This window comes from Monodelphis domestica, chromosome 6 (genome assembly GCF_027887165.1).
Source record: "Monodelphis domestica isolate mMonDom1 chromosome 6, mMonDom1.pri, whole genome shotgun sequence".
NCBI classification, from domain to species: Eukaryota; Metazoa; Chordata; class Mammalia; order Didelphimorphia; family Didelphidae; genus Monodelphis; species Monodelphis domestica.
In genome coordinates, this window is record NC_077232.1 from 71,699,123 (window position 1) to 71,725,073 (window position 25,951).

The window sequence follows — 25,951 nt, forward strand, 5'->3', positions numbered from 1 at the left end:
AAAGTTAATTCATAGGATCATAGACTTAAAGCTAGTTGGAAAAAAAACTTTGATACCTTTTCATTTAGACCAACCCCTCATTTTATGAATAATGTAACTGAGGCTCAGGAAAGTAAAGCAACTTACTCAAGGTAACACGTGACAAAGTCAAAACTCACTCAGATCCCTGTAATTCCAAGTGCAGTGTTGTTTTTTCCACTGTGCCTTCTGTGATCCTGTTTATCATGGAATAGTCTATACTCTTAAACATATCCATGAGAGATACATTGTTAAAGGAAATGCCCTCCTAAGGCTACATTTTATTCTACTGGCTTGAATATATTTGAATAATTAATGAAGAACAAACAGCAGAATCTTATATACTCACAACATTTCTCAATTAACTGAATGACTCAAAAATGTGATTTTTCTGTATTACATTGCATGGGAAAACTTACACATCCCCTTCTCATATTATTATCATGGATAACCCTTAATCATATATATAATAAAATGGTGTAATGATATTTTAATATATAATATGTTCCTATATCATATATAATATTATAATGATTTTATTTAGAGAAAAATGGGTCACTTGGGTTGCTGATAATTTTTCATGTCTTTTTTGTTGTTATTATTGGTGGTGATATTGGTTTTTTTAAGTACCTTCTGTGATCTTTTGTCCTCTGGGAATCTCTCCCTTTGGAATATCTTGAAAATCAACTCTTGAGTATCTTTTTTTTTCTTTAAATATATTTTATTTGATCATTTCCAAGCATTATTCGTTAAAGACATAGATCATTTTCTTTTCCTCCCCCCACCCCCCATAGCCGACGCGTAAGTCCACTGGGCATTAGATGTTTTCTTGATTTGAACCCATTGCTTTGTTGATAGTATTTGCATTAGAGTGTTCATTTAGAGTCTCTCCTCTGTCATGTCCCCTCAACCTCTGTATTCAGGCAGTTGCTTTTCCTCGGTGTTTCCACTCCCATAGTTTATCCTTTGCTTATGAATGGTGTTTTTTTTCTCCTGGATCCCAGCAAATTATTCAGGGACATTACATCGCCACTAATGGAGAAGTCCATTACGTTCAATTATACCACAGTGTATTAGTCTCTGTGTACAATGTTCTCCTGGCTCTGCTCCTCTCGCTCTGCATCACTTCCTGGAGGTTGTTCCAGTCTCCATGGAACTCCTCCACTTTATTATTCCTTTTAGCACAATAGTATTCCATCACCAACATATACCACAGTTTGTTCAGCCATTCCCCAATTGATGGGCATCCCCTCGTTTTCCAGTTTTTGGCCACCACAAAGAGCGCAGCTATGAATATTTTTGTACAAGTCTTTGTGTCCATTATCTCTTTGGAGTACAGACCCAGCAGTGCTATGGCTGGGTCAAAGGGTAGATATTCTTTTATCACCCTTTGGGCATAGTTCCAAATTGCCCTCCAGAATGGTTGGATCAGTTCACAACTCCACCAGCAATGAATTAATGTCCCAACTTTGCCACATCCCCTCCAGCATTCATTACTTTCCTTTGCTGTTATGTTAGCCAATCTGCTAGGTGTGAGGTGATACCTCAGAGTTGTTTTAATTTGCATCTCTCTGATTATAAGAGATTTAGAACACTTCTTCATGTGCTTGTTAATAGTTTTGATTTCTTTATCTGAGAACTGCCTATCCATGTCCCTTGCCCATTTATCAATTGGAGAATGGCTTGATTTTTGTACAATTGATTTAGCTCTTTATAAATATGAGTAATTAAACCTTTGTCAGAGGTTTCTATGAAGATTTTTTCCCAATTTGTTGTTTCCCTTCTGATTTTAGTTACATTGGTTTTGTTTGTACAAAAGCTTTTTAGTTTGATGTAATCAAAATTATTGATTTTACATTTTGTGATTCTTTCTATATCTTGCTTGGTTTTAAGGCCTTTCCCCTCCCAAAGGTCTGACATGTATACTATTCTGTGTTTACCCAATTTACTTATGGTTTCCTTCTTTATGTTTAAGTCACTCACCCATTTTGAATTTATCTTGGTGTAGAGTGTGAGGTGTTGATCTATTCCTAATCTCTCCCACACTGTCTTCCAATTTTCCCAGCAGTTTTTATCGAATAATGGATTTTTGTCCCAAAAGCTGGGATCTTTGGGTTTATCGTATACTGTCTTGCTGAGGTCTCTTTCCCCCAGTCTATTCCACTGATCTTCCTTTCTGTTTCTTAGCCAGTACCAAATTGTTTTGATGACTGCTGCTTTGTAATATAGTTTTAGGTCAGGGACTGCAAGGCCCCCATCATATGTGTTTTTTTTCATTATTTCCCTGGATATCCTTGATCTTTTGTTCTTCCAAATGAACTTTGTTATGGTTTTTTCTAAATCAGTGAAGAAGTATTTTGGTAGTTCAATGGGTATGGCACTAAATAGATAAATAAGTTTGGGTAGGATGGTCATTTTTATTATATTGGCTCATCCTATCCATGAGCAGTTAATGTTTTTCCATTTGCTCAAGTCTAGTTTTAGTTGTGTGGCGAGTGTTTTGTAGTTGTGTTCATATAGTTCCTGTGTTTGTCTTGGGAGGTAGATTCCTAGGTATTTTATTTTGTCTAAGCTGATTTTGAATGGGATTTCCCTTTCTAGTTCTTGCTGCTGAGCTGTGTTGGAGATATATAGAAAAGCTGATGATTTATGTGGGTTTATTTTGTATCCTGCAACTTTGCTAAAGTTGTTGATTATTTCAATTAGCTTTTTGGTTGAATCTCTAGGATTCTTTAAGTAGACCATCATGTCATCCGCAAAGAGTGATAACTTGGTATCCTCTTTGCCTATTTTGATGCCTTCAATTCCTTTATCTTCTCTAATTGCTACTGCTAGTGTTTCTAGTACAATGTCAAATAGTAGAGGTGATCTTGAGTATCTTTAAAATTGTCACCTGCAGCAAAGTATATTTTGTCAGGTCAGGTTTCCCTTCCTGGCTTTATCTCCTTAAGTACCATTACCAGTTCCTCAGATACTATATTAGTACTGAGGTGATGGAATTCAAATGGGAACAGGCCACTATTATTGCCAATGACAATAGAAATGCCAACAGATCTATTCTTTTTTTTCATCTGTTTATTGCACTTTCTTACAGTTAGTGTGTGTGAATAACAAACAGAAAGGTTAAGATCTTTAAACTAGCCACGATTTTAGTGTAAAATGAGCCATCATAGCCACTTCCTCTGCACCAGCATTCTTAACAAAGCTTTTCATAATGTGGAAACCAGCATCTTTCTTATAATTGACAATAAAAGTTATAAAATATCACAGAACCATATCTGAGAATTGTACATTGTGTTTTTGTTACTCCTAGTATGGAACACTGGTGTACTATACACTTAGTAATAATTTGCAACACAACATAATTTCCCTTGATTTCCCCTTTTAATTTTATTCTACATATAATGGTAAGAAGTGGCTTGTAATCAGACCTCTTTGACTTATAGAGGAAGCTATCTGGATCAGGATTACTGGCCTTTCCCTGTCACAGCTTCTAACACTAAGAGAGCTTCTCGCTGACTTGTACCCTAAACTTTGAGCTACTAAGTTCCCCCCCCCCGACCTTGATAGCCAGATTGCATGCCAAGCTCTCTGTAGACTCATATTCCTCTCCCCCTTTTCGAGTTATTTTGTGAGATGGAACTACTTATAATCTTTTCTCATCCTCCTCTTTAATGTTTTGTAAATGAGCTTGTGCTGTAAAGTATTCTCCTTGACTAAGAGATGTCTATGCTTGGCAAAAAATATGGAGGCTTTGATGGTTTCTGAAAACTTTCTGCCTTCTTGTGGCAATTTTGCCCTAGTTAAACTTTTCTAAAAAATCATTATATACTTCCTAGCTGTGTGACCCTGGGCAAGTCACTTAATCCTGATTGCCTAGCCTTTGCCACTCTAATGTCTTAGAATTGATACTAAGACAGAAGGTAAAGGTTTTTCCAAATGAAAGAAAGAAACTTGACTTTTGTACATTCCCTCTCTCTTTTCTTAGTTGACCACTGCTTAAACAGGTTGGATTGGTTCTGTTGTAATCATACATGTTTGTGTGTGTTCTCAATTTTCTCCTTTCTTCTAATTTGTTATTGATTTTTACCTTTGCTCTAAACCAATGATATGACTATTCAGTCAGTTGATTCTGAAATTATGTACAAAGAAATAAAAATCCATTTCCTATCTAATAAGAGATGGTTAGTTTTATATGTAGTGATTTTAGTTTCTGCTTGCCACATCCAGCACTATACAACATTATTCAGGGAAAAAAGCATCTGAGATGAAGAGGTCTGAGGGCTCGGAGTATCTTACATACTTCTGGCCCTTTGCATTTCTTGATGTGTTTTCCGGTATAGTTTTCTTCATTCCATCCCACATCTACTTGCACATGGATATCACTGATTATGAGGATACATTATGCCCTAGCTCTGAGTGACTTTTTTAAATAACTCATACCTTCTATCTTATTAGAAATACTATCTATTGGTTCCAAGGCAGAAGAGTGGTAAGGGCTAGGCAATGGGGGTTAAGTGACTTGCCCAGGGTCACACAGCTAGGAAATATCTGAGTTCCCATTTGAACCCAGGACCTCCCATCTCTAGGCCTGGCTCTTGATCCACTGAGCCACTCAGTTGTCCCCTCTCAGTGACTTGAAGTTTTTCATATGTAATGGGACTTTGTGTATTCCCAGATCACCTAACAGGAAGATACCATGAGAAATGCCAAGCATCTGCTTCTGGGAAAAGACATTTTGGCTGCCCCTTCCACATAAGTAGAATGGCCTCTTTCCATTTCCTGTAGCCAGAACATGCTGCATACTAAGAATTATCAGACTGGAACAATATCTCTCACTTTTTCTCTGGTGGCAAGGGCAGGGGCACAGAAGGAGCTGAAGGTCCTGTTCAGCCACAGCACATAGGCACCAAAACCTGAGTTGACTAAGGAGAACTTCATGTGGACCCTGGGTCCCCAAGAAACAGGCTTGGGGTTGTGTTTAGTTTGGTTGGTCTTTTTCATTTTGAGGCACAGACAATGGAGTCTCTGATCTCAGGCAAACCCAAGCCATTGCAACCTTGAAGGCAAGCAGGATTCCAGGCTGAATACTGCAAGCAGACTAACATGGAAGCCTTGAGAAGCCAGTGTACCTGGGACTCCTCTGACTGTTCCTAGACTTGAAAAGGGAAAACAAAACAGACTAAACTCCAACCCTGCTTCACGGAGCCTAAAAAGAGATTCTACCCTCCACCCAGCTCAATTAATGATGCCACTTGCTGTGGTTAAAGTGGCCTTTCATCCCCCTGGATCCTGCCAGAAACAGTGCGACTGCCCTAGTCCGGTAGATTAAAGATGCAACCTGTTCTGGCAATGGAAAGAGCACTGTCTTCTCCCAGAAGCAGGTCCTTGTCATTTCCTGCTTGGGTGCCTCCACATTAGCTGATCTGGGGATATGCAAAGCAAGCCGTGTTGCTATAGAATTCCAGTACTTCATCTTCTGTGATAAATTTCACATGAGTTTCAGTTATTTTTCTGGTGGGCTATTTCATTCCGCTCATTTTTAGAGCTCTGAGGTGCCTTTTTTTTAGCAATCCATACCAGGCTCAGAGCTCAGAAAGAAAGAAAGAAATAAAATGTGTTTTGTTTTCCCCAGGAGAATATGAGAATAAAGCCTCTTTACTGCCTAAGTCTCACTGATGACTTCTTGGTAAGAAAGGAGAACCATGGGACATAAAGCAGCCTGGCCGGGAAATTGCAGGAAGATACCAAAATCAGAACAACTAGCCTAGAAGCCAAAGAGTAGACTTCATTAGCAAATATTTAATTTGTAAATATCATTAAACAGCCTGTCTCCCTCACTCCCTAGACACATTCCAATGGCTCACCTTCCTGGCTAATGTCCTTTCTGTTTATCTGACAGGAAATGAGAGCACTTGGGCTGTGTCTGAGGTAGTGACTTGAAGTAGGTCAGTAACAATTCACTTTCCCAACCATGGTACTTAGAGCATATTTTCTGTGATTCCATATGTGCAGACTCCTTAGATGGGACAAAACTTCAGGCAGGCGGAGAATGAGCCCTAGGCTGATGATTCTTAGCAGCAACATGGTATCCTCAGAAGTGTACCTGGCCAGGAGTCAGGGGACTTATGTTCTAATCCTTGCTCTAGATGAAAGCATATTAGATAAACCTCTTTTTTGGTTTCTCTAGAAACATTCATTTCTAATCTTAAAATAAATGTTTCTAAAAACCCCTTTATAGGTTTATTCCTAAAGTGGGTTAGTTTGAGGACAAAAGACTTTTCAAAAGATTTTTAAGAATTAATAGTGGCTCAGCGGATTGAAATTCAGACCCAGAGATGGGAGGTCCTGGGTTCAAATCTTGCATCAGATACTTCCTAGCTGTGTTACCCTGGGCTTAACTTAACTCCCATTGCCTAGCCCTTACCAGTCTTCTGCCTTGTAACCAATACATAGTATTGATTCCAAGATGGAAGGTAAGGGTTTAAAAAAAAAGAATTAATGGTAAGGAGCAGCTAGGTGGGTCAGTGGATAGAGAGCCAGGCATAGAAACAGGAGGTCCTCGGTTCACATCTGATCTCTGACACTTCCAAGTGGGAAGGAAAGAATAGAATAGAATAGAATAGAATAGAATAGAATAGAATAGAATAGAATAGAATAGAATAGAATAGAATAGAATCCAAGGCAGAGGAGATTTAGCACTGAGTACCCCCCTTGTCTTATTAAGATAATTGCCTTACCTGTCTCTTAAAATGATTTGGCTATTGACCTATCAAGAGCATTTCCTCCTTCCCCATTCCCAGGAGCCTTTTGGTGGGACCTATCATCCATTAAGAAAGGACTGTGATATTGATGATAAAGAGCAATAATGGCTAGGCCATGGGGGTTAAGTGACTTTCCCAGGGTCACACAGCTAAGGAGTATGCAAGGCCAGATTTAAACACAGGAACTCCCATCTCTAGGCCTGACTCTTTATCCACTTCCATCTTGCTGCCCCTCCCGTTCTATTTTTTTTCCTTTTAAATATTATTTTATTAGGTCATTTTCAAACATTATTCATTGGAAACAAAGATCATTTTCTTTTCCTCCCCTCCCCTCTCACCACCCCTCCTATAGCCAGCACATGATTCTTCTGGGTATCACATGTGTCCTTAATCTGAACCTATTTCCATGTTGTTGGTATTTGCATTAGGGTGTTCATTTAGAGTCTCTCCTCAATCATGTCCCCTCAACCCCTGTAGTCAAGCAGTTGCCTTTCCTCATTGTTTTTACTCCCACCATTTGTCCTCTGCTTGTGGGTAGTATTTTTTCTCCTAGATCCCTGCAAATTGTTCAGAGATATTGCATTGACACTAATGGAGAAATGCATTACGTTCGATTGAACCACAGTGTATCAGTCTCTGTGTGCAATGTTCTCCTTGTTCTGCTCCTTTCGCTCTGCATCACTTCCTGGAGGTTGTTCCAGTCTCCATGGAATTCCTCCACTTTATTATTCCTTTTAGCACTATAGTATTCCTTCACCAACATATACCACGATTTGTTCAGCCATTGCCCAATTGAAGGGCATCCCCTCATTTTCCAATTTTTTGCCACTACAAAGAATGCAGCTATGAATATTCTTGTACAAGTCTTTTTCCTTATTATCTCTTTGGGGTACAAACCCAGCAGTGCTATGGCTAGATCAATGGTCAGACAGTCTTTTATTGCCCTTTGGGCATAGTTCCAAATTGCCCTCCAGAATGCTTGGATCAATTCACAACTCCACCAGCAATGAATTAATGTCCCAACTTTGCCACATCCCCTCCAGCATTCATTACTTTCCTTCGCTGTCATGTTAGCCAATCTGCTAGGTGTGAGGTGATACCTCAGAGTTGTTTTGATTTGCATCTCTCTGATTATAAGAGATGTAGAACACTTTTTCATGTGCTTATTAATAGTTTTGCTTTCTTTGGCTGAAAACTGCCTGTTCATGTCCCTTGCCCATTTATCAATTGGAGAATGGCTTGATTTTTTGTACAATTGATTTAGCTCTTTATAAATTTGAGTGATTAGACCTTTGTCAGAGGTTTTTGTTATGAAGATTGTTTCCCAATTTGTTGCTTCCCTTCTGATTTTAGTTACATTGGTTTTGTTTGTACAAAAACGTTTTAATTTGATGTAATCAAAATTATTTATTTTACATTTTGTGACTCTTTCTAAGACTTGTTTGGTTTTAAAATCTTTCCTATCCCAAAGGTCTGACATGTATACTATTCTGTGTTCACCTAATTTACTTATAGTTTCCTTCTTTATGTTCAAGTCATTCACTCATTCTGAATTTATCTTGGTGTACGGTGTGAGGTGTTGATCCAGACCTAATCTCTCCCAAACTATCTTCCAATTTTCCCAACAGTTTTTTATCAAATAGTGGATTTTTGTCCCAAAAGATGGGGTCTTTGGGTTTGTCATAAACTGTCTTGCTGAGGCCATTTACCCCAAGTCTATTCCACTGATCCTCCTTTATGTCTCTTAGCCAGTATCAAATTGTTTTGAAGACCACTGCTTTATAATATAGTTTGAGATCTTGGACTGCAAGGCCACCTTCCTTTGTGTTTTTTTTTCATTATTTCCCTGGATATCCTTGATCCTTTGTTCTTCCAAATGAATTTTGTTATGGGTTTTTTTTTAATTCAGTAAAAAATGTTTTTGGAAGTTCAATGGGTATGGCACTAAATAGATAGATCAGTTTGGGTAGGATGTTCATTTTTATTATAGTTCTATCACTTTTGATTTTATTAATTTCTCCCTTAATTTTTAGGATCTCTAATTTGGTTTTCTTCATGGGGTTTTTAATTTGTTTGCTTTCAAGTTTTTTTGATTTGCATGTCCAATTCATTTGATCTCTGCCCTCCTTAATTTGTTAATATATGCACTCAGGGCTATGAATATTCCTCTGAGTACTGCTTTGGCTGCATCCCATAAGGTTTGAAAGGATGTCTCATCATTGTCATTTTCTTTGATGAAATTATTGTTTCTATGATTTGTTCTCTAACCAATTTTGGAGTATCATATTATTTAATTTCCAATTGATTTTTAATTTGGCTCTTCATGTACCCTTACTGATCATTATTTTTATTGCCTTATGACCTGAAAAGTTTGAATTTATTATTTCTGCTTTTCTGCATTTGTTTGCCATGTTTTTATGACCTAGTACATGGTCAATCTTTGTGAATGTGCCATGTGCTGCTAAAAATAAGGTGTATTCCTTTTTGTCCCTATTTATTTTTCTCCATATATCTATTAACTCTAATTTTTCTAATATTTCATTCACATCTTTTACCTCTTATTTATTTTTTTATTTGATTTATCTAAATTTGCTAGTGGTTGGTTCAGGTCTCCCACTAATATAGTTTTGCCATCTATTGGCACTATACCATTTGGTGCATACATGTTGATTAGTTATATATCCTCATTGTCTATACTCCCTTTTATCGGGATGTATTTACCTTCCCTATCTCTTTTAATCAGGTCTATTTTTACTTTGGCTCTGTCAGATATTATGATTGCAACTCCTGCCTTCTTTCTATCAGTTGAGGCCCAATAGATCTTACTCCAACCTTTAATTCTGACCTTGTGAATATCTACTCGCCTCATGTGTGTTTCTTGAAGACAACATATGGTAGGGTTTTGGATTCTAATCCACTCTGCTATTCATCTACATTTTATGGGTGATTTCATCCCATTCACATTCAAAGTTATGATTGTCACTTGTGACTTCCCTGGCATTTTGATCTCCTCCCCTAATTCTGACCTTTCTTCTTTTGCTATAACCTTTCAAACCAGTGGTTTACTTAAAATCAGTCCTCCTAGTCCCCTCCCCTGATATGCTTCCCTTTCTAGCCCCTCCCTTTTTGTTCCCTTCTTTTTTTAAAAAATGTTTATTTTATTATTTTTTAGGGTCTGTTAATTTCCCTCCCCCCTCTCCTTCCCTCCCTTTTTGTACTGCCTACCCCTTTTCCCCCTTAATTTTCCCTTCTCCCTTACCCTGTTGGATGAGATAGAATTCAAGATCCCAATGGATCCAAATGCTCTTCCCTCTCAGATTTGATTTCACTGAGAGTAAGGTTTAAGTAGTACCAATTATCACTCTTCCTCTCCTTATTATAAGAGAATTCTTCCCCTCCCCTTCCCATGTGTATCTTTGTGTGACAAGGATTATTCTATTTAATTTATTTCTATTTCTTCAAGTATATCTTGATACCATCATTGATTCCTCCTCCCTTTTTCTTTTTCCCCCCCTTTCTCCATATCATCTTTATGCCCTGATCTTTCCCTATGAATGATTCTTCTAATTACTCTTATAATCCATACAATTTTTGAGAATTATACATAACATTTCCCCACATATTAATATATATACTTTGATCTAAATATAGACCTTATAGAAGAGAGTTTGAATAAAAGAAAAAAAAATTTTCTCCTTTTCCCTTTCTTTCATATTTACCTCTTCATGTTTCTCTTGCTCTTTGTGTTTGGACATCAAACTTTCCACTGAGTTCTGGTCTTTTATTTACAAATATTTGGAAATCTTCTATTTTGTTGAATGCCCATACTTTCCACAGGAAGCATATAGTCAGTTTTGATGTGTAGCTGATTCTTGGTTAAAGACCCAGCTCTCTTGCCTTTCTGAATATCATGCTCCAGGCCTTGCGGTCATTCAGTGTGGAAGTTGCCAGGTCTTGTGTGATCCTGATTGGAGCTCCTTGGTATCTGAATTGTTTCTTTCTGGCTTCTTCTAGGATTCTCTCCTTAGCTTGAAAGCTTTGGAATTTGGCAATTACATTCCTGGGAGTTGTCTTTTGGGTATTTGGTTTAGAGGGTGTTCTATGAACTCTTTCAAAGTCTATTTTGTCCCCTTGTTCTAGAATCTCAAGGCAGTTTTCTTGGATGATATCTTCTATTATGATATCAAGATTCCTGTTTATTTCTGGCTTTTCAAATAGACCAATGATTCTCAGATTGTCTCTCCTTCCTCTGTTTCCTGATCTGTCACCTTGTCAGTGAGATATTTTATTTCTTCTTCTAATTTGTTAATTTTTTGACTTTGCTTTATTAATTCTTGCTGTTTTGCAAGATCATTGTCTTCCAGTTACCTAATTCTGGTCTTTAAAGATAGGTTTTCCTTTTCTGTTTGGTCTTTCCTTCTTTTTGAAGCTTCCAGCTGTTTCTCCAATTGGGAGTTCTTGTCCCTCAGATTGTTTAATTCTCAATGCATTATTTCCCATTTTTCCTACCAGAAGGCTTCCATCTTTTTGATAACCTCCAATTTAAATTCTTCAAGAGCTTGTGGACAATTTCCATTTCTTTTGGAAGGTTTTGGAGCATTTATTTGGGTTTCCTCTTCTGCTATTTCCTCTGTATTCTGTATTTTTCCTCCATAAAAACTATCCAAAGTCAACCCCTTCTTCTTGCTTTTCTTGGTATTTGGAAGTTGTTCCTGGGTACTGTTTGCCATCTCTATGGTTTTCCCTTCCCTTTCCAGTCAGAAATCTGAGTGAGGAGGGCTGGCTGTCTGTGAATGGACCTAATGCTCAAGGTTTTTTGCTTCCGGCCAACTCTCAATTCTCCACAGCTGGGCTATCTTCCCAGGGGAGCCCAAGGTCTGCCCTCCCCTGCCTGCCGGCATTTTGGGTGTTATTGCTCTCAGGGGTGAGTCCTTGGTGGTCTTAGTTAACTCCCAAAACCTATAGGTACCCCTTGCTCACATCAGGGGTGCCCTTCACACACTCGTTGATTATGGTGCACTGGTTCTGCACGCCCGAAGTCTGAGCTCCCCTTGCCTGCCTGTCGGGGTTTTGGGTGTTACTGCTCTCAGGGGTGAGTCCTTGGTGGTATTAGTTAACTCCCAAGACCTATAGGTGCCCCTTGCTCACTACTGGTGAACCCCTCCCTCACTCGTTGGTTCTGGCGTGCACTGACTTTAACTCTGGCTCCATAGATATGGTGGGGGAGGGTAGTTCCACTCAGGTTTGGGTGGGGGCTTTTTCATTCCCTTATAATGTGGAAATACCCATATCCCACGTATCTTCAGTGTTGTTCCCTGCTGTAGATTCCCTCCGTTCTTATGAGGATGTTTTTGGGGGAGTCTTTTGAGGTCATCTGTATCTTTGGGTCTGAGGAGGGGAAGCGAGCTGCATCTAATCTGCCGCCATGCTTACCCTGAAGTCCCCCTCCCATTATATTTTAACATTTTCCTTGTTCAACATTCATTAAAAATGTTACCTCATATTATCTTGGGAAACAGTTATGTCTGAGGCATGGGCATAGAGAACAAGGTTGCCAGTTTGGATGTATCTCTCCCTCTCCATTTCTCCTCTCTCACACAGACACTCTCATAAATGAATGAATATTAAAATTATGTTAAGTAAAATTGTTTCTGGCAGACATGCCTAAAATGAAAAGCATAAAATTAATATTTTTTTTCTTTGGCATGTACTACTTATTTGCTCTATGACCTTATACAGCTCTTGTCTCTCTCTCCCTCCTATGTAATTCAACTCAACCAAAAGCAATAATATGAGAGTATTGAAGCAGATTCTCTACAAGATCTAGTTCATATATTTTGCCACAGTCCCAAAGGGCAAAGAAATTGTTCCAGTGGGTTAGGGTTAGGGGTACAAGATTAGGGTTATTTGGGGTAAAGTGTTAATTCTTTAAAAGCCCTAATATAATGTTACACTCTTGTTGCTTCCCCACCACCACTTCCCATGTCCTAGAAATAGCTTTCTAATTTTGCAGAATATATCTTTGTCCTTGTTAGGTTTAGGTCAAGAAAATCCAGCTGCTCCCAGCCCTTGGCAGAACATGCAATGGCAAGGGACCAACACCTAGATGTATGTTTGTAAAGAGACTTTCCCTAACCAGGTCATAATTTTGTTCTCTCTTGCATTTCACTTAAGGCATAATTCAATCCGAAGGCAACTCAACCTCTCAAATCCAGACTTCAATGTCCAGCAGCTTCAGAAGCAAGAACAGCTGACGGGGATTGGACGCATTAAGCCTGAGTTATATAAGCAGAGGTCGGTAGACACTGATGATGGGAGAAAGAGCAACAGCAAAGCCTGTGGGAAACTGAACTTCATTGTGAAATATGACTGTGACTTAGAGCAGCTGATTGTGAAGATCCACAAAGCTGTCAATCTGCCAGCAAAAGACTTTTCTGGGACTTCAGACCCTTATGTTAAGATTTACTTGCTCCCGGATCGGAAAACTAAACACCAGACTAAAGTTCACAGAAAGACACTAAACCCAGTCTTTGATGAGGTTTTTTTATTCCCAGTTCCCTACAATGACCTTGCCATGAGAAAACTTCACTTCTCCGTCTATGACTTTGACCGGTTCTCACGCCATGATTTAATTGGTCAGGTGGTTGTGGATCACTTCTTAGAATTGGCAGACTTCCCTCGAGAGTGTATCCTTTGGAAGGATATCGAATATGTCACCAATGTGAGTCCAAAATTTCTTCACTTGGGGGTTAGGGGAAGGACTTTTTGGTCATTACAGAAACTGGATTGGTGCTCATGCAAAAACCTTCACTGGTCACATACAATAATCTCCTTCTCTCGTTATGTCTCTCTCCATTGCCCTTTGAAGCAAGTGCTCTAAAGTGTTTTATAAAAGTATAAACCATCCCTAATTACTATTTAGGTTTTTTGTGGGGGTTGCTTTTAATTACAAGGGATGTGAGGACCCAAAGCAAGGATGTGTCAAGTATGAGGGCAGGTATTTCTGACTCTGTTTAGTTCATGACTTTCTCATCTACCACATAGTAGATGTATTTGCTGAATTTTCTGGGAGAGGGGAATGAGAAACTGAACTGTTGACCAAACTCCCAACACCTATTCACATTTGATTCAACAGGTATTTACTAAGAAACTATTGTATACCAAGCATCTGTATTAGTGAACAGTTTCTAAAATGAAGATTCCTCATACAGATGAAATCACAAATACAAGGTCCTTTCCCCAAAAAGGGGAGCAGGCTCTGGCATGTGCTCATGATATAAAAACCAAAATGAAGTGGTTTCTCTTGCCATCAAGGATGTCATGTTCTGCATGGATCCTATTTCTGAATCTCCCTTTGATCTTTCCTGTATAGAAACTTGAAATCTATTCAATTAATGAATGATTGAAAATTTGGGTGGGGTGTAGGCAAAATATCTAAGATAACCTTTCTGTCTTCTCTCTCATATGATCCACACTACCTTTGCAGGTAGAGAATAGGCTTTTGCTTTCCTCCTTTTGCCATTGTTCTGTAGCTGTCACTTTTGCTAAATAGATCATGGCACTCCATTAACTGTGCCCTTCCTATAGGAGACCCTTGTATGGGCTCTTTGTTCCAGGAGCATGAAATCCCTGAGGCTGTTCTCATAGAGTCAAGTCAGCAGCCATAGTCAGATTTACACCCTTAGGCCATGGGTGGGAGTACTTAAACCCTTAGCTGGTAGGAATAATGAAGAACTGGAACTTTAGAAACAAAAGTTACAAGGAAAGCAATCTTTATAAAGATATCATTGATGCTGGAGGAATGTATTTATGAAAACCAGCCTCAAGATATGACTAAGGAAACAAATAAGAGTTCTGTGTAAATCAATATGTTTCCAAATGCCACAAGTTTGGAAAAGCTTTACCTGGGGCACAGGAAGGCAATACACACACACACACACACACACACACACACACACATATATGAATATGTGTGTGTGTATATATAAAAATATATATATATATATATATATATATATTCACACCATCTATAGGCAGACACTTTGGGATAGCTAAGATGCAAAATCCTGACTCCAGCTCCAGCACTCAACCCATCTTGCCACATTGCTTCTCAAGTTAAGATTGGGCAGGGGAGTTCTGAGATAGAGTTGGAAGGAAGCAAGAGGATGGATTAGCCAGAGATTCAATTATATTAGAAGAACGTTTATTAAATACTCATATAGAGTGTAAGTAAAACATGGTCATAACTACCCTCATGGAGTTCACTGTCTTGTAAAGAATATGACATAGAGACAGAAAACTATAATGGTGGTGATGGCAGCAGCCATGGTGGTGGCAGTGGCAGTGGTGGGGATTTTACAAGTATTAATACATTACGTATTAGAGAGATGGCCAATCCACAAGATTATTTTTTTTTGCAGTATATAAGAAAATGGAAACAAAGTAGATTCTTATTAATTTAGGGATACTCAAACAGATTGCCATACATTTTATAGATGAGAACAGTGAAGCCCCATGAGGAGAAATTATTTATCCAAGGTTATAAAGCTAGTTCATGATTGAGTTAGGACTCAAAACTAGGTTTCCCAATTTCTAGTTTGGTGCTCTTGTCCCTTTGTACATGCTGAAATGTGTTTAGTTCCCTCTAATGATTGATAATAACAGGTAGTGAGAAAAAAATGGTGAGTAAAGATGACTAATGCCTTCAGAGGAGAAAAAAATCCTGTTTGTTCTTTATGCCCTTGAAACAAATTGGTTTGCCTTTTCTGTCACCATCACCCTATAATCCCTGCCAAATTTGGAGTCTATTTTGGGCAACATGAAATGATGTGGTCGCTTTTTGGTGAAACAGCTTTTGGGTTTTTAATGTTCAGTGCCTATTCTTTCCCAGCTCACCTCTCCAACTTCTCCCTTCTCTAGGGACCTCCTTTAGGGCATCTATTCTCAGCACAGAGTTCACTGAGTTACTATAAGTAGGCATGAGATGACTTATAATACCAGAGAGAATGAATTTCATAAGGGGTTACCTGGAATTCACTTTATTTAAAAATGCTAGACTTAAATTCCTGATAAATGAAGAATTGATGGCCCCCTAACTCTTCATTCACTCATCCCAAGGTTTCTGATCCCATCACGCAGTTGTCAGGTAGCACTGTGCCTGGCACACAAAAGATTCTTAATTAATTTGATTTATAGATATAAAATTTAAAGAAGTGTTTGAAGTCATAGAATTTTTGAGGTACAGATTTAAAGCTGGATGATTTAATGAGCAAGCTCAAAACCTTCTCCAGTCAGGTGAACTTCAAGATGCTGTCCTAGGTTCACCGATGGGTGGTCATTCAGCTCAAAGGGGACAATTTTTACTTTCTGGCCAAGCTTTTGAAGCAAATCCTGTCTAAAAGCCCAACTGGGTCACTAGTTCACAGCTTGAGATACATATCTTATTTGTTTGACTGTTTCCCCGATTTATACCCAAGCTATATTTCATGCATCCAGTTAAGACCTCATCTAAATTGATACCAATAGAATGTATTGTCAGTATATTGTTATTCCAACTTGGTGAGAATAAAACTGTATCATAGGGAAGATAATATTGTGACCCCAGTCAAGAACCCTGGTTTTACAGTTTGGGTCTTCCAAACAAGACAAGTGACTAAGTTCTTGTGAGCCTGAATGAAGGAACATGAGAGTACTCCACTTTAGGTTTCACACGATCCCCCATGTTTAAAACAGTCCTAGATACGAGCTGATTAGTTTAGTAAACCCAGAAATGTCTTGGGATGCCAAGACCTTTAGACTCTGTTCTGTCTACTGCCAACAGAATTGGAGAGAAGGTGGTGGAGTGGCTGTATGTCAAGCTACTACTCTGGAACTAGAGATAGTATTGCCACCCCAGGATTAGAAATCTAGGTAGTGCTCCTTCCATTAATATCACACAATGGTGCATGGGTTGAACACAGAAATGAATTAAAGTGAAATCCATAACTTACTTGGAAGGAAATGTCCAAGGGGGAAGAGTGGGTTGCATTGTTACTGCAGAACTCCACAGCTAGCAAAAGAGCAAATCAAGTGATGATGATAGATGTAAAAGATATACTGTTCTAATGGTCAATTGATCATCTCCAGATAGCCACTGGATTAGGAATAACAAGTAGTGTCGAGATGAACCTGAACCTAAGGGACAGTGAAATAGATGGACCAAAGTCATAGCTTAAATTGGGGTTCTGATCTTATGTGAGGTAGAATAGGAAACCAAGGGAAATAGAATATTTCATTAAGCAATTAATAAGCATTTTAGGGCACAATGTAGAAGCTAGTATAAGAGATAAAGTTATTGATTGTCATGAAGATATTAACCACCACCAACATGAAGTGATTCATACCCTGCAAGGAGTTTGATGACAAAATTTCATTTCTACTAAACAGGGGTTCTTCCCAGGTGAATTAGGGACAGCCAAAGAAGTTGGTAACAATTAAGAGGGTACCCTTCAAATACAAGAAGAGGAGAGCCTCCTGCCAATGGCATTCCACCAAGATCAGCCCCTGGGAGTTCAGGATGATGAAAAAGTATATTTGTGAATTCCATAAAGTATGACAAAGGAAGTGTAAAGGATGAGTGGCACCAAAAGTCCTATACCTGAAATGAGTAAGGATAAGCCCATGTTCCATGTATTCTGTGAAGACTAAGGGGATCAGCAAAGGCACAAGAAGTCCTCTTGTTAAGAGGATTTGGGTGAGTTAGGAGGGCAGGTGATTGGTACATGCTTACACAGTTGAGTGCAATGGATAACCTCCCTGTATTTTGGCCAGATTCATAGCGCATCTCTAAAACTTGCATTCTTTTTTTTTTTTTTTAGAATAAAACTGAACTCTTTATTCCCTCTTAAACTCAATTGAGGACTTCTGGTTCTGACCCTGTGGTAGCACCTAGCATTTCCTTCTATACTTTATAGCTAATTGGCCAGCTTGAAAGTGCATTTAGGCGGCAATTTGGTTGGCTCAATGGATTAAGAGCCAGGCCTTGAGATGGGAGATCCTGGGTTCAAACCTGACTTCAGATACTTTCTAGTTGTGTGACCTTGGGCAAGTCACTTAATCCCCATTGCCTACCCCTTCCACTCTTCTGCTTTGGAGCCAATACACAGTCTTGATTCTAAGACAGAAAGGGTTTTTAAAAAGTGCACTTAAATTCCATCTGTGCAGAAATTACATCATTACATCCCATTCCAGGACAAGAAAAGATCCAGCCCAAACTGTAGACTATTCCTAACTGCTCCACACCAGACCCCAGGGGTCAGGACATGGGAGGCAACATATAATGACCTATAAAGTTTTAAAGTTCTAAAGCAGATTTTAAAGTTCTAAAATCCTTAGTGACTCGGTTTCTTTAGTGTTCAATGACAACATAATACTAAGTCTGTCTTGCAAGATTATTAAGGATCAGATGAAATATTGGATATTATGATCCTTTAAAAAGTTGTAATATTAAATAAAAGCAAGATTTTCTCTAAGTATTGTGGATAAATATCTTTCTTTGGGATAGCTCTTGCTTCTGAATTGAGAATCGAATCTATTAGGCTTCTGGAAAGATTTCTTTAAGGAGAGTCCTTTGCACAATTCATAACTCAGACCTAGACCCTGGAAATGTCCATAGTCTGTGGAAATTGAATTGTTTCTCTTATGAAGAAAAATGAGCGCCCCTAAATAGGAGTGGAATGGGGAAGAGAGGTCTGAACCAAATTTTCATTTTCATTTATGTATTATTATATGCTCTTCAAAGAACAGAGAGAATGTTAGGGATATTAGTAAGTAGTAAGAATTCTTTATCCTGAGGAGTCTTCAAGTACAGACTAGATGACTAGTTAATTGGGTTAATGTAGAGATTCTTTGGGGGTAGTATGGGTTAGAGGAAGATCACAAACCTTTCCTCAAAAGCCATCTAGTCCAACCTTGTTATTTTACAGATAAGGAAACCGAGTCACAGAGAGTCAATATTTTTTGCTCAGTCCCACAAATGATAACAATGAAAATGGATATTTGATTCTAGGTCCTTTAATTGTAGTGTCATTGTTCTTATCATGGTATGACTGATAAAATCCCTTCCAGCTCTAAAAATTTCTGACCCTATAAAATAAAACTTCATCCTGCAATCTCCCTGTGAACTAAGCAAGCTACAGTATTTTTATTTCATTTTGTTTCTTTTTGAAACCCCAAAGATTTTAAACCAAACCTAAATAAGTCACTGCTTTGCTAGGTGTTGCCTGAATGAGGTGTTGTCTGTCATCAAGAGCTGGAGAAAAATTCAGAAAGGAGTGAGGGCAAAGGGGAAAGAGAGTCTATCAGAGACATTGAAGCTTGGCCTTTCCTGAAGTCCTAAACCACAACTGAAACACCTTACTGAGAGTTAGAAATCTGTGAAAGAGAAAAAGCCACAAAGGGCTTGATAGCCAGGCTGCCTTAGGTCAGAAGGTATTCTCTAGGTTCTGAGTTTCAGGTTGTATCTTATATGAAAGGGGAACCTATTCAAATAGGCCTTGATTCTGACTGGAAACTGCTGCTGGTCATGAGCCACCATCATTTTGAATATTGATTTCAGTGTGGAGAAAAAAAATAGCACAATTGCTGAGAAAATAGGCTTTTTCTCAGCACCAGCAGGATAAGACCCTGGCTTTCCAACTGCCATTTTGGATTTTGGTCAGTAAGAGCCATCTCAGAGATAGCTAGCTATTTATCCACAAGAGAAAATGTTGCTTTTCTTTAATGTTACAACTTTTTAAGGCACCTTAATATCCAATATCTCATCTGATCTTTAATAATCGTGCTAGATAGAGTAGCCATTATATTGCCATTGAACATTTTAATAATGCTGAAGAAGGCAACTAAGAACATCAACAAATACCAACATATAAACCTATTTTCCTTCCAATATGGATTTTTTATTGGAATAACCTATACATTCATTGAGGGCATCCTCAGTGAGGATATTAGTAGATTCTAGACAGATTTTCTAAAGAGTTATTTGAAAGTATACTACATCTTTGCCATCACAGAATCGACTGGAAAAAAAAAGTAGTGAATACAAGAACTCACTGTGGTTGTTGTTGATTATTTCAGAAGAAATTTCTGCCTTGATGGCTCTCTTCCAACAAGGTATCTCCTATGCCTATGTTAAAATTATATAAGAGTTCCTGGAAAGATGCAATAACTAAGATACATTTGCCAACTCCATGTTTGTGAATAAGAAGTAAAGCATAAAACAAAGAGAAGTCTCCTTGCCAAAGGTACTCAACACTGTCATGGAGGATATCCAGCAAAAAATCCAAATGGAAGATGGATTTGCTGTAGATTGGGAGGCCATTCAGATGCTCCCAAATGTATTAGTTTTATTAAGTGCCTGAACACTGCAGACTTCGGGGGAAGATCCAAAATATTCCAAAGAAGTTGTTCTAACTACCCTTTTAGGGGAAAAATCAATCAGCATAGAATTCTTTTCACCCAGGTTATGACATTCAATTAGATGGACAACCTACAGTGCTCTTTCAACAGTATACATACCTAGGGCAGTAACTGTGAGGAGACGATAAGTTGGACCAGAATTAAACAAGAAGAGGGCTGGCTGGAATCCTCGTGGAAAATTCCAATACTTCTTTTCTGGTTCCAAAATAATCCCTGGAAAAAAAGAGATTTATCCTTTTAATACCAATATTCTATACTTAGCAATATAAAGCTACAAGTCACAGAATATCTCTGAAGGATTAAATTTGAATAACACTTAGATCCAATGGAGAAAGATGTTTTCTGGATGTGGGCAAGATGTAACATAAAATAAATAAGGAACTAGGCAGAACAAGAAAAAATAACAGCATTAAATAAATGTATGACTTTTTTTATTTTTTTCTTGAATGGGAAGGCTAAATATGCTTCAGCTTTCCCCTCTGCCTATTCAACCTTGGGTTCAGTTCATTGTCTCTCAGCAGTCCCTTCCAAAATATACCCTATTAATAGACTAGCTCCAGGAGCTGCCCATCCAACTTCGTGTCAACATCTGGGCAATAGCATTCCTTCATCCTTTGACTTTCTCTTTGTGGGTTGCTAAATCAACTAACCAATCAGGAGGCTTTATCAAGAGTGTTCCAGGTACTGGGCTCAGTGTTGGGCATACAAATATTAAAGTGCCTAGTCACTTGCATCAAGGAGTTTCCTACCTAATTCTCAGATAAGTACTGGGTCTATGCAAATAAAATTTCTTGTGTCATCATAGCACTCAATGAAAAGCCTTTATTATGTTCCAAATCCCAATGCAGGCAACACCATGTCATCCACAAACAGGAGCATCTGGAGAAGCTTACTCTCTCCAGGGAATCCCTCTTCCATTTGAATTTTGCAGAGGACATCTCCCATAATATTGTCAGACACTTTGGGTAAACACATGCTTTAATGTTTTATGCCTTATTTGTTGTTGGGACTCAGAGGATTGGTGACAAAGTTATTTCTATGGCTGCATCTATCAAAGAGACATTAGAGCGCAGTGGAAATAACAACCAATATTTATACACAAATTCTTTGCAAGTAGGGATTGTTTCATGCATTATATTTGTATCTGTAGTACCTAGTGTATAGGAATGTTTAATATATATGTGTGTGTGTGTGTAGACTGATTGATTGAGGGCCTTAAGAATGTATGATTCTTTATATACATTATCTCCTTTGATTCTTGAAACAACACTGTGCTATTATTATCTTCATTTTTACAGTTAAAGAAACCAAGACTGAAGAAGTTTAAATTATTTGCCCAGGGCCATTCAACTAATAACTGAAAAGAGCATTAGACTTGAGGGTATGTCAGAGGACACAAGTTATCTCTTATCACTTGCTAGTTAGCTTGTGACCTTGGTTAAGATATTTAATATTCCCAGGGGCAGCTGGGTGGCTCAGTGTATTGAGAGCCAGTCCTAGAGATGGGAGGTCCTAGGTTCAAATCTGACCTCAGACACTTCCTAGCTGTGTGACCCTGGGCAAGTCACTTGACCCCCATTGCCTAGCCCTTACCATTCTTATGCCTTGGAGTCAATACACAGTATTAACTCCAAAACAGAAGGTAAGGGTTTTTAAAAAAAGATATTTAATATTCTGTATCTGTATAAACCAAGGAATTTTACCAAAATACTGCTCAGATGCATTCCAGCTCCAAAATTCCATGATTTCAAGGAACTTTACATGATTTTAACATATCCATGATATACACTTTGTTGGCAAATGATTTATTCATATTATTTAAACTTGTTGCTTTTAATAAATAATAAGCCTTTATTTTCTTATATTTTTTCTAAGGATCTTACAAATCTCTATCTCTCTCTGTCAATTGTTGAATTGTGAGGATAGGACCAGATATAGAAAATTGCCTGCACAATTTCATCTATTCCCTATTTTGATTCATTAATTCTTATTAAGGTGTGCAGCATTGAAAGAAATGATCAGACTCACCTTTGAATTCCCAAATCATTTATTAACCACCACAAAACTATTATCTATATAGGCTTTTGTTGTTCAGTCATTTCAGTCATGTCTGACTCTTCATGACCTCATTATGACCTCATTTGGAGATTTTGTGGCAAAGATGCTGGAGTGGTTTGCCATTGTCTTCTCCAATTCATCAGAAGATGAGGAAACTGAGGCAATAGGATGCAGTGATTTGTCCAAGGACACACAACTAGTAAGTGTCTAAGGTCAAATTTGACCTCTGGTTATCCTGATTTCAGGTCAGGTGCTCAATCCACTGTGCCACCTCGCTCTCCAATATGTATGTTTTCAGGAATACAAATACACTGCCCCAGAAATGTTGAGGATCTAACCTGAGTATTACAAAGAGGGTCATGACCAAAACAACTATCTAACCTTTGAGACCTGGGTGATATTGAGAAGGTGCGAAGGCTAAAAGGGGGTCACAGAAAAGCAAGTTCACAGCCTAGGTAGTATTAGAAGTATCAGATAGTGTTATGAGGTAGAGAGGATGTTCTTGCATCCAGGATATTGATGCTGATCCATCAATTAATCTCTCTCTCTCTCTCTCTCTCTCTCTCTCTCTCTCTCTCTCTCTCTCTCTCTCTCTCTCTCTCTCTCTCTCTCTCTCTCTCTCTCTCGCTCTCTTTCTCTTTCACTCTCGCTCTCTGGCTCTTTCTTTCAATATTCATCTAAAAATTTCTTTCACACCCATCTCAGACTCTACCTCACCTGTCTCTAAAGATGTAATCAGATTTGAATCTCTTGAACTTCAAGGGAAGTCATTGCACAAGCCACTGATCACAGGCAGAATAGCTATGCCGAGCTCCTGTAGTGTTGAGCTTTTATAATTTTCTCAGAGTTTTTATTGTTCTCCCAAACACAAGTTTACCCATTTGTTGCCACAGTTTAATCTGCCTACATAGATTATCATTATTAGGGAAATGCCAGTCAATTAATTGGTTAAACTACCAAAGATAGACCTTGGCCAATGAAGGGCAATAGTATGGGAGGGCAAATTTCCAGGTTAGAATTCTTTCAAATTTCCAAACTGAATAGTTCAATATTATAAGTGCTTCAGAAATAGAACAGATGTGAAAAGCATTAAATATACCTCAGACTTAATTAGTTTTCATACTCAATACATATTCTCATGTTATGATCAAAGGTATCTTTGATGTATGCATAAGCACTTCTCAAAGATTTTATAGATCCAAGAAAATAGGCTTATGAGTTAGTAATTGTTGTGTCTTCTCATATGCATTCTGTGTGTGTAATAGTGTGATCGTGTGTGTGTGTGTGTGTGTGTGTGTGTGTTGTCATAATACTATGATCTTTTCCATTCCTTTTGAAACTATATCTTTAGGCAATAGCTTTAAAATTAGTCTCTGAATGCCTTTTGAATTAAGTTGGATTCAATAAAGATTTCTTCATTGTTTTTTATAAGATTTAGTCATTCATCCCAACTATCTTTTTTAAGGGCCATTTCTTCTTCTTCACATTGCCTTGTAGTTCCTTAGATGTTAGTTGTTTGTCATTCATTGTTGGGTCTTCAACACTACTGGGGCAGTATTCCTAGAATGATGGTTCCACCATCATTGTTTATAAGAACAGATCATTGTAGTAGCACTGGCAAATCAATTACTTGTCTACTTGTCCTGTTTCCATTTTGATCCATAACAGCCTTTACACCAAGCATATGCAGGTGAATTTTCTCTTAGGTGATTTTTTTACTGTTTTGTTGTGATTATAATAGAGGATAGACAACTAAGTGGTGCAGAGGAGTCAGGAAGGCTCTTCTTTCTGAATTCAAATCTGGACTCAGACACTTAATAAATATGTGACCTTGGGCAAGTAATTTTCTGAGCACATATTCTCTGAGTGATCCCATGTGACTGCAAATGTGGAACACCCCAATCTCTGAAGAATCAAAATTTTAGCTGACTCAAAGGGCAATTGAAAGATGCATCATTGAATTAACTTAGGGACAACTGGGTTGGGGAAATTATCCAGAAGGCTGTGCTTTTTTTGAGTTCTTATGCCTGGTTTTTTGTGTTTCTCACTATCAAGTTAATCTTTTTCACTTTTTGCTGATTTCAGAGTGTTTGCCTCAGATAACTCACCATTTAAACTTCTAATTTGCTGCAGCACTCTGCTGTTAGGTGTAAAACCAGATTTTAAAAGCCTGCTATAATTTTTTCTAAAATAAGAGTAAATAGGCTCTGAGAAAAATCATTCTTCTCCTACTTCAAATCAATTAGAGTGGCCAGGGTCTTGAGTCAGGGAGTATAGAAGAGATATAGCAACCATCTAGTAATGTTCACAAGGATATTTGAGTGAATTGGGTCTAGTACAGTCAACAAACGTGGGTGATGACAATAATAGTCAAAGTTCAGTGTAATCATGGGCAATGAGATGATTCAGTGGATAGAGAGCCAGGTCTAGCAATGGGAGACTATTGGGTTCAATTCTGGCCTCAGATACTTCCTATCTGTGTGTTCCAGGGCAAGTCACTTAACTCCAATTCCCTAGTCCTTAGTGCTTTTCTGCCTTAGAACCAATGCACAGTATTGATTCTATGAGGGAAGGGAAGAGTTGGGTTTTTTTGTTTTTTAAGTTCAATGTAATCATGATACAATGCAAAAATGCAAGGAATAAAACCAAGATTTGATATCAAAAAGGATGAAACTGTATGTCAATATGCAGGAAAACTTGCAAGAGTCATGTATCTGTATCCTGTTTTGATAGTTTGATCAGTGATCCATATCTGTAGCTTCACATCTGTGTAAGCCACATCTGGGGATGAAATTCTCTGGGATTTTAATAGACCTTATGTTATAAGAAATATATTTCCGTACTCTGCCCAAATTTGTTTCACCCTGACTTTTTCTTGGTTCTACCTCTGCTGATTTAATTTGAACTGTTAGTCTAAGTTTGTTTGGTGGGAAATTGCAGGAGTGCTCGGTTGAGGCCCTTCCTTTACTCCATCATCTTGGCTTCACCAGCTAAGCAGTTTTAACATTATCTCATTTGATCCTCACAACTGAGGCAGATATTGAGTGACTTACCTGGGATGACATGGTTAATAAGAGTCTGAGGCCAGATTTGAACTCTGGTCTTCCTAACTCTAGGCCCAACACTCTATCAACTGTGCCATGTAGTTCTGAGGATTGCTACAAGGATAAACTTAGTTAATATCTATAAGGCACTTTGTAAATTTCAAAGATCTATATAAATGCTATTATTATTATTATTCACATTATTATTCAGTCATTCAATCATGCCTGACTCTATGTGGCCCCCTTTGGGTTTTCTTAGCAAAGATACTGGAGTGATTTTTTTTCCAGTATGTCTCCATTAATAGAAGAGGAGCTGATATAATTAGGGTTTAAGAAGTGACTTGCCAGGGGTGACACGTCTAATAAGTATCTAAGGCCAGATTTGAAATCAGGACTTCTTGCCTCCAGACCCAGCATTCTATCTAGTGTGCCCCTTCAATAGTGTGATATCATAGTGCAATCTTAAGCAGAATTAAGAAATGTATAATGTCCATGAGTGGAAAAATCTAGGAATACTCTGCCCTAGTTGGATCACACCTGGATTATTTGGATCAGGTCTTAGTGCTATAATTTAGAAAAGAAACTGCTAAACCAGAGAACATCCTGAAGAAG

The 25,951-nt window shown here is 38.2% G+C and overlaps 1 protein-coding gene across 2 annotated transcripts in view; it reads left to right on the plus strand.

Moving 5' to 3' along the window:
• Positions 1-25,951, plus strand: part of SYT9 (synaptotagmin 9) — a 228,709-nt gene that overhangs the window by 47,324 nt on the left and 155,434 nt on the right. For both annotated transcript variants that reach the window (XM_007496995.3, XM_007496996.3), the window contains exon 3: positions 12,957-13,503. In XM_007496995.3, the coding sequence (XP_007497057.1) occupies positions 12,957-13,503 (547 nt within the window). The remainder of the gene's footprint in view (positions 1-12,956; positions 13,504-25,951) is intronic.